Source organism: Thermobia domestica, chromosome 2 (assembly GCF_964235325.1).
Source record: "Thermobia domestica chromosome 2, izTheDome1.hap1.1, whole genome shotgun sequence".
NCBI lineage: Eukaryota > Metazoa > Arthropoda > Insecta > Zygentoma > Lepismatidae > Thermobia > Thermobia domestica.
Window position 1 is genome coordinate 89272889 of NC_137455.1, and position 10367 is coordinate 89283255.

General features: G+C 36.5%; 1 protein-coding gene across 1 annotated transcript in view; it reads right to left on the minus strand.

The window, feature by feature from the left end:
* Positions 1–250: 250 nt before the first annotated feature.
* The window catches only part of LOC145674013 (protein DEK-like), a gene marked incomplete in the record, with an annotated part of 42324 nt that continues 32207 nt past the window's right edge, over positions 251–10367 (minus strand). The window contains 1 exon segment of the mRNA XM_081743840.1: positions 251–766. Within this exon segment, the coding sequence (XP_081599966.1) occupies positions 752–766 (15 nt within the window).

Below are 10367 nucleotides of genomic sequence, written 5' to 3' on the forward strand. Positions count from 1 at the left end.
GCAATTATTTATCTGTCAGATCATTACTACAAATAACTTTAGTACATATACATACAAAAATCTAGTTTTCTACGTCCGGTATTTTTACATATCTAAAAGCATTACATATTTCTTGTATATATATAAAAAAATTCAAAAATTATCTGGCCCACAGTAGAATGACTTGTAATGTAGGAGACAAAAGATACTAGTTGTAAAACCAAGGAACAAATTTCTTATGTGAGTAGAAAGAATAATTAGATAGATTCACTTTTCTTAAAAAAGAAGAATGTGAGTTTATTAAGAAATAAAAGTTTACATTTCTTTTAAAATGTTCTACTATCTTTTCCTGATTACACTAAGAAAAGATTAACGTTGAAAATGGACAAAATCCAAGAAGCTTCTGAAAAAAAAATTACAATAATTAATAATAATAATAATGCACATGCTTCTACAGATTAACTTTTCTTTTGACTTTCCAGTCAGGTGTTTACTGTTTTTTTCTCGAGATATTTTCAATTTCATTTAGCACAAATTCCTCTAATCAGAAACGAATTCTGGGAACCACTATTGCTTCTGAGATTGGTCACCAATTAGCCACAAACACACACAACACACGTGAATGCAGTAATTTTTATTAAAATTGATTTCTTTAGTAGTCTGTCTTCATCAGAGTGCATTTGTGAACTGATTTTTAGACTTTGAACAAATTCTGCATTATTTTTAGTTCATGCAGGTACATTTTAACGTCGCAGCTGAACATTGTTTCCGTTCATGTCGAGATCAACTGAAAAATAAATTAAAAACTAGGTTAGTTGATCCTTTATTCTTCATTAGGTAATATATGTAAGAAAGTTTCTTATCATTAAAAAAGCACAAAAATAAAATAATCTTAAACGAAACAACTAGCAATCGTTTCAGGGAAAGACATAAAATATACAGTAAATAAATCACTCAGCGATTGTGGAAGCGACTGCTAAATACTAGTATTTACTGAAAATTTGACTTCACGGTTGCGAAAGCGAATGTAGAACTCTGAAATGGCCTGGTTATTGATGTGATCATGTTACATGTATTAATCAAACTCAATGTTTCCGTGACGAATTCATCCCTTACAAAAACCTTGGTGTTGAAAAGAAATTCTAAAACCTCCAAACAACAATCGAGTAATTTCGGCTTCCACATACATTGCTACTATTTACAAGTGTTATTTTGCTTTCCTTACGAGCTTACGGACTTAGTAAGCGGAATATAAGTTTCATTGCGAAATTAATACAAATCTGTACGCACTCATATATCAAACTATATACACTAACACTGAGCAAAAATTACTTTGAAACATAATAATCAACTTCATTCAACAATTCAACATACTAGTCGTGATTCACGTCTCATACAGCTTTGGTGCTGACGCTACATTCAAAACACTACTCCCACATTTCGGGCAAAAATCTACGCCCATCCTAAACCAAAAGGAGAAAAGAATCCACATAACATTATTTACATGAACACTGAAGCAACTACAACTTACGTAATATATTAATGTAGGCATTTTAACACATTCATTTGTGTAAAAGACCAAATATTCTAACCTAGTAGCAGAAAATAATTTAACTGTAATGGACGCTTCAGTGTCATTACACACACTGCTTTCTCTTTAATGTCCTTTTCCTGGTTTAATTATGTGATCAACATTGCCTACCTTAGTTCATTATGTTGCAAGTTGTTTATTTGTAACTTGAGTTTCCATGCCAAACCGATCACCTTGGATTTGTACGAAATTTTATTATGTTCTAGCTTTGGTGGAAATATGATTTTCTTTTAAAGTTGTAGATGATGTGGTTCCTGAATAATGGGGTCAAAAATTTCAAAAATGCATCAAATTTTAAACGCGCGCAGATCTTTCGGAAAACACTACTCCTGACCCAATTACAGACTTAAGTTTTATTGGAAAGAGAATGAAATTAGTTTTTCAATACGTCACATGAATAGTTTCCGAGTAATGTCCGTTCAGGATCATAGGAATGTGTAATCACCTTCCTCATTGTAACGTTGAAAGTGTAGGCGCGCACATTCTCACCTATGCCACTTTTGAACTCGGTCAGAGCACGGGGGTATCCATTTGGCTGCAACTTTCCGCATGCCAAGATCTTGTGTTAGCATGCGGAACACTGATCCGGAAGAAATGTTCAGCTCCTGCGCCAATTCACTACAAATCCAGCGCCGATCACCGTCAAGCAGTATCCGTACTCTTGCAAGATGAATTTCGTCCGTAGCCGTTCGCATATGCCCTCCACCGTGCATTTTGTCTGTTGACTGACATCCCGCCTGAAATGCTGCAACCCACCTCGCCACTGTCCGATACGGTAGAGCAGCTTCACCACAGGCCTCTACTAATCCTCTGTAAATCGTCCTAGCATTTCGCCCTCGTGCCACCTGGAATTGGATAAACACATGCTGTTCTGCAGGTGTGAACATTGCATTAGGGCGGTATTTCACACAACAATCACTTTAACAATGTCTACTCGCCACACACACCGTAATATGAGACCGCTGCAGCGTTGGACTGACTCGTACCCATCCACGGAATTTGTTTCCTGCTATACGACACTCCAATCGTAGCAGTGTTGCCAGTTCGAGTTAAATGACCCTCATAATAATAATAATAATAATGATAATAATAATAATAATAATAAAACGTCTCGTACATTACGTATAGATTTCCTACAATCTGAATTTTTATCTATATTTCTTTGTATCCCGAATCTTAACTATATTTCTATCACATGTCCAACTCAGTAGTAGTACAGAAAACTGCTAGAGAGGTAATCATTGCTTTTTGTACACCTTTACGCTGAGTGTTACAGTCGATAAGGGGTGGTCATCCCGAAGTACTTCTTGTGCAAACTCTTTGAATTCCTCTCCAACTTTTTAACTTAATTACCTTTCTTTAATAATAAAATGTTGTGTGTTTTTGATTTCCGTATAACCAAAATTTATTTTCGCTCGTTCCCAATAGTAAAAGGAATGAGAAAGAAGAAAGGATCTTGTTTGAAAAATGCTTCTACTTTCTCGAGTAACGTTCAGAATTAACTCCCTTAGCTTTCAAAAAACTTAGCACTACCAGATTGATCCCCGTAACTCAAAATTGGCTTTAGACTGTTAACAATTTTTATTGTCTAATAACTGTAATTAGCACAGGCGAGGCTTGAAAGTAGACAAGGTAGACTGCGTCCACCCTTTAGAATTTTATATGTATTAAGTCTAAATTACTAACTTACAATTTCGTAACTTAAAGTCTCCAAAGTTAAAGGACACCATATAAAAAAGCATTGCATTTCTTCATCTGTCCGATTTGAGTGATTTTTGGATATGTTGTAGCTGAGAACCACCTGGTCAACTGTTTATATGGGCCCAACTCCCTATAACCAACCTTCTAACCTCCAGAGGTCACCGTGCAGTTCCTCGTCTGTTCAATTTGGGTGATTTTTGTATATATTGTAGCTGAGGACCCCCTGGTCTATTGTTCATATGGGGCCAACTCCCTATGACCTCCAGGAGACCAAAAGTCACCGTACAAAAGCATTGCATTTCCTCCTCTGTCCGGTTTGGGAGATTTTTGGATATGTTGTACCTGAGGACCTTCCGGGAACTGTTTATATGGGGTGTTCTTTCCTATAATATATTTTTTGTTTTCTTCTTCTTTTCTATGACCTGCTCTTACATAAGTAAATAGTTCGCACAGCGTCTAGCAGAACTTTGAACATTATTCCTCTGCTGGATCCATATTCTTTGCACCAACCTATAAAAACGTAGGAGGCTACCAATCTTGTTTATTTTAAGTTAGATTTGTAACTGCCAGAAACAGACCGCTTTTTCTTGTTTCTACTTTAGATCACCTTTAGAGTTTCCTCTATAAAATGTTAAATTGTTATGACGTACCTTTGAAGAACACTAAACATTGTTCAGCGTAAGCTCTAAACTCCGATAAACAAAACATTTGTATCCTTCCGCTTGTCACAAATACGATTGGCTAGTGATGTATCACTCCCACTCCCCACGGGGAGGAGCAAATTGTACATGTGCATTTTGACAATACTGTCTCGTGTTGTCCAGATACTTACAGTAGCAGCAGAAAAGAAAAGAAACTCGAAAGATTTTTTTAAAAACAAGTATTTGAATTTCGCTCGTAAACAATTGTTGCTTAGAGAGTAAAGGTTTGTCTTGTTGGTGTTTCACCACAACACTAGCAGAGCCGGGATTCATGCCAGCCGTCTTTCAGACTTTAAAAGCAGAACACCCGTCCACAATTGAGTTAGTGCCATAATTACTGCGCATGCTTAGTGTTTATTTCTATTGTTTCATTACCCACACTAGATTGCAGTATTATTAGATAATCCTTATTATATTTTTGTCATTTATAATAATATAGCAGTTTTATATGAAGCTTCATAGTAAAAGTAATAATGCAATCACATGAACTATTTTGCGGAGAAGTACAAGCGACGGTAGAACAACAACAAATCAGCGAGATTTAGTTTCATGTGGCTTTGTTTATCGCAGTTTAGAGCTTACGCCGAACAATGTATAGTTTACATATTTTGTCCCTATGTGGCTCCAACACCCGAATTATTTATTTTTTTAAAAAAAAAGATAAGTTACCCTTTGTAATTTAACATTTTTTTAATAAAAAAGGAAGATCAATTCGCATCTAAAAAGCTTCTGCAAGGGCGAGTCTTCTAATTATCTTATCCATCATCTACGAGATGAAATTATCTGTTGAGTTTATTCAGTCAATTTGCAGACGAAAGATAGACTTAAATAAGTTTTTGTAAAACTAAAAAAAAAAATAGTATGTATCAACGAAGTTTTCTACAGGACAAACTGAATGAACTGATATCTACCTTTCCTAATACTTCTTGCTGAGATCAAATTTACATTATTCCGATAGTAAAAAAAAAACACACACACACACACACTATATATATATATATATATATATATATATATATATTATATATATATATATATATATATATATACAGGATGTTTCAGATAAAACGTCCAGTGCTTATAAATCCGAAACCGCTGAGAATAAAAAGATGAAACAAAAACTGAGATAGGAAAATGTCATAGGGCGCATCACATAGTGTTGTTGTGGTGACTCCCAGGGCCCTCCTTCAAGGGGGCGCAGGGGCCAACTTCAAATTTTCAAATGGGAACATGTATTGAATCATACCTCATTCAATAGTCCTTGAAATACGAAACAACTTTTGTAGGAAACAATTTTCGATTTGGGCCACCGTTTTTAAATGGTCGCACAAAGTGGGTCCTATATCAGATAAAACGTCCAGTGCTTATAAATCTGAAATGGCTGAGAATAAAAAGATGAAACAAAAACTGAGATAGGAAAATGTCACAGGGCGCATCACATGGTGTTGTCGTGGTGACCCACAGGGCCGTCCTTCAAGGGGGCCCAGGGGCCAACTTGAAATTTTCAAATGGGAACATGTATTGAATCATACCTCATTCAATAGTCCTTGAAATACGAAACAACTTTTGTAGGAAACAATTTTCGATTTGGGGCACCGTTTTCAAAATGGCCGCAAGAAGTCCTGTATCAGTTTGAAGTTGGCACCTGGGCCCCCTTCACGGAGTTTCCTGAGGGTCACCACAACAACACCACTTTATATGCTTTATCATCGCTTCTATCTCAATTTTTGTTTCATCTCTCTATTCTCAGCCGTTTCTGATTTAGGCCTATAAGCACTGAACGTTTTATCTGATACAGGACCTACTTTTTGCGGCCATTTTGAAAACGGTGCCCCAAATCGAAAATTGTTTCCTACAAAAGTTGTTTCGTTTTTCAAGTACTATTGAATGAGGTATGATTCAATACGTGTTCCTATTTGAAAATTTGAAGTTGGTCCCTGACCACAACAACACTATGTGATGCGCCCTATGACATTTTCCTATCTCAGTTTTTGTTTCATCTTTTTATTCTCAGCCGTTTCGGATTTATAAGCACTGGACGTTTTATCTTAAACACCCTATATATATATATATATATATATATATATATATATATATATATATATATATATATATATATATATATATATATATATATATATATATACCCTCCTGACCTCAAACAACGAAGTTGCTAAATCTAGTGTCAAGCATTCCATTGACTTCAGTTTCTTGTGAACGTTCAATGCGTATCCTGACAAGAGTGAAAACCTATTTAAGGAACAGCATAGCAAAAGATTTTATGAATTAAGGGACACCTGAATTCAAAGACCGATAATTATTTTCGCCGAAATGAAGCACAGGCGTATGGAGCTCATTTACAAGACTATGATGTAATTTTTTCTACTTTTAGTTCTGATATTTCGTACTGTATAAAGGATGTTTATATACACTAATCACTACTGCTAGTACGGGTTTGAGAGAACTTAATGATGGAGACGCCCGAGGGAGAGTTGAAATAATGGAAATACAACACTCTTTTGGGATACATGATTAGTCCGTAATTTAGTAATATATATCGTATACCATCCATTAGCAAATAATACTATGCATACTGAAATAACGCTACAATTCCCAAAAGAAGAGATAAGAGATAATGGGAGTTTCTTCATTCATATATATATATATATAAATTGACATTCTAGAGTTAGGACAGTCTCATTTTGGAGAGTGACTTAGGTAGTATCCGTGTGCCAACTGTGACGCGGGTGCGTTGACTGGCCACCTCTGATGTAAGCTACAGGTGTAAGAACACGCTATAGTTCCATTAGCTCTGAAGATGGAGTCTCTTTGTAGTTTCCATCCATTAACCTTTTCAGGACGAACGGCTCAACCCTTGAGCCAGCAATTCAAACCTCTCTAGCTCAGCTCCTAATTAACCTAGAGATATGATTTTGGTATGTATCTCTTCAGAAAGGATGGAACTTTCTAATCCTGTGTATATCATTCATGTAATGGGTCCCTCCGTGAAGGGGGAGGGGGGAAAAGTTGGGTGTTTATAGTGTTCCCTCTCTCCCTTCAGAATTTGGGGGGAGGTACCCCCCTGATGGAGCTACAACGATAAAAAATAGCATCCATAGAAACAAATGAACATACTAACTAGCCATACCCAGTCCATGACTTTTGGGCTTGAGAAGGGTGAATAGGAGGGGTATTGAATTTACCCTTTTTCTTATTGTATATTTTCTTATAAAGACAAAAAAATATATTTCAAATTCGAGGAACTCTGGCAACATTGTTATTCATCGTACGAGAGAAAAAAAAAATCTCACATTTACGACAGATATTTGGGACAATGATACACAAAAGTCAAACCCATCGGTTCAATACAAATGGAAAAAGAAATTCAGAACCCCATACCTACATGACACATCCTGTATATTATTCAATATCCACTGTAATGTACTCTAACGTTGACAGCCCTTGCGACATTCGTAATTATCACAGACACACAAACCATACCTCGTTGAAAACCTTATAGATTAGCCATTCCAACAATGTACCTTTTGTGTGTCTCGGGCCAAACCAGTAAAAGAAGAAGAAGACGAAAGTCAAAATTTTGGGCGGAAAATCAAATTTTTCGAAATTTGTCGGACTATGGCAACTCTGTTATTTTTCGTACGCAAGGAAAAAAAATCTCACATTTAGGCCAGACATTGGGAACAACGATATAAAAAAATGAATGGTGTAAGTGCAATAGGAGTGAAGAAAAAAATTCGGAACCTCGAACCTACTTGAGTCATCCTCTATTTTTTTCGATAGATTGTGGTATACGCTAATATCGGCAGGCTTGGCCACGCTCCTAATTGTCACAAGCATATCAGCTATACCTCGTTGGAAAGCTTATGGAACAAACATTCCAACAAGGTAACTTTTGTGTGTCTCGGGCCAAACCAGTAAAAGAAGAAGACGAAAGTCAAAATTTTGGGGGGAAATTAAAATTTTTCGAAATTTGTCGGACTATGGCAACACTGTTATTTGTCGTACGCAATGAAAATAATTCTCGCATTTGCGCCAGACATTGGAAACAACGATGTAGAAAAATGAAGGGTTTAGGTGGAATAGGAGTGAAGAAAAAAATTCGGAACGCTGACCCTACGTGAATCATCCTGTATGTTTTCGAGAGATTGTGGTATAAGCTAACATTGGCAGACTTGGCCACGCTCCTAATTGTCAAAAACATATCAGCTATACCTCGTTGGAAAGCTTATAGAACAGACATTCGAACAAGATAACTTATTGAACAGACATACACACACAAAGAGAGAGAGAGAGAGAGAGAGAGAGGGAGGGAGCGAAAGGAAAACAGTTATCACCTCAGAACGCACCGTTCTATTTTTAGCCTGGTCAGAGTCAGCTGTAGCTATCAGTTGAATCTAAGGGTCGTAAATATGCATTTCTTTCAACTCCCTCCTTTGACAAGTTATTTAGTTTTAGAAAAAAATCTTCCTGACGAAGCAAAAGGAAAGAAAAGCAATGATCTTGCGACGAACAATATTAGGTGAACCAATGCGAGTTTATTCTCTGCCGTTAGTAAGAGTGCATTCCTACTGCACTTACACGGTTTATTTTTTGCACAATTGTTCACAATAACGGGAGTAAATGAGAGAATTATTTTTCTTGCATACGACAAACAACAGTGTTGCCATAGTAAGACAAATTTCGAAAAACTTGATTTTCCACCCAAAATTTTCATTTTTGTCTTCTTTTTCCTTTACTAGTTTGGCCCGACAGACACGAAAGTTATCTTTTGGAATGTTTGTTCCATAAGCTTTCCAACGAGGTACAGCTGATATGTTTGTAACAATTAGGAGCGTGGCCAAGCCTGCCGATATTAGCGTATACCACAATCTATCGAAAAAAAATATAGGATGATCCACGCAGATTCGGTGCTCCGAATTTTTTCCTCCATTTCTATTACACCTACACCATTCATTTTTTTATATCATTGTCCCCAATGTCTGGCGTAAATGTGAGATTTTTTTTTCTTGCGTACGAGAAATAACAGCGTTGCCATAGTACAATTTTTTTAAAAATGGATTTTCCAACCAAAATTTTGATTTTCGTCTTCTTCTTCTTCTTTTACTAATTTAGCCCAAGAGACACGAAACTTGCGTTGTTGGAATGTGTGTGTTATACGGATTCCAACCAGGTATAGCTGATATGTTTGTGACAATTAGGAGCGTGGCCAAGCCTGCCAATGTTAGCGTATACCACAATTACTCGAACAAAATACAGGATGATTCACGTAGGTTCGGGGTTCCGAATTTTTTCCTCCATTCCTATTGTACCTAAACCCTTCATTTTTTAATATCATTGTTCCCAATGTCTGCCGTAAATGTAAGAATTTTTTTCCTTGCGTACGACAGATAACAGTGTTGCCATAGTCGGACAAATTTGGAAAAAATAGATTTTTTCGCAAAAATTTTGACTTTCGTCTTCTTCTTCTTTTACTAGTTTGGTCCGAGAGACACGAAAGTTACCCTGTTGAAATGGGTGTCTCATAAGGTTTCCAACGAGGTATAGATGATATGCTTGTGACAATTAGGGGCATCACCAGACTTGCCAATGTTAGCGTATACCACAATCTATCGAAAAAAATACAGGATGATTTACGTAGGCTCGGTGTTCAGAATTTTTCCCTCCATTCCTATTGAATCTAAACCCTTCATTTTTTGATATCATTGTTTCCAGTGTCTGGCGTAAATCTGAGATTTTTTTTTTTTTTTTTGCTTGCGTATGGTATATATCAGCGTTGCCACACTCGGACAAAATCTGAAGAATTGTATTTTTGAAAAAAAAAAAAAAATTCTTCTTCTTTTACTAATTTGGTCCGAGAGACACGAAAGTTACTTTGCTGAAATGTCTGTTCTATAAGGTTTCCAACGAGGTATGGTTTGTTTGTGTGTGACATTTAGCGGCGTCGCCAAGCCTGCCAACGTAAGGGTAGACGAAAATTTGTCGGGAAAATAGGAACAGGATGATTCACCTAGATTCTATCTTCCGATTTTTTTTTACCTAGCTATTGTACCTTTGCCCTTCATTTTTTGGTATAATTATTATCAATGTCTGGCCTACAGGTCAGAATATTTTTTCTAGCGTACGACTAGAAACAGTGTTGCCAGACTCTCACAAATTTCGAAAAAAATATTTTTTTCACTTTTTCTTTCTTTCTTCTTCTTCTTCTTCTACGGGTTGGGTACGGTAGCCTCAAAGGTTATCTTACTAGAATCTTTGTTTCATAAGCTTTCCAACAAGGTATAATTCATACCCATGGAAGAATTAGGAGGGGTGCTAGGGCCGCCAAAGTAAAGGTCTACGATTTTCTTGAAATCCCTGCCCGTCCTGAAAAGGTT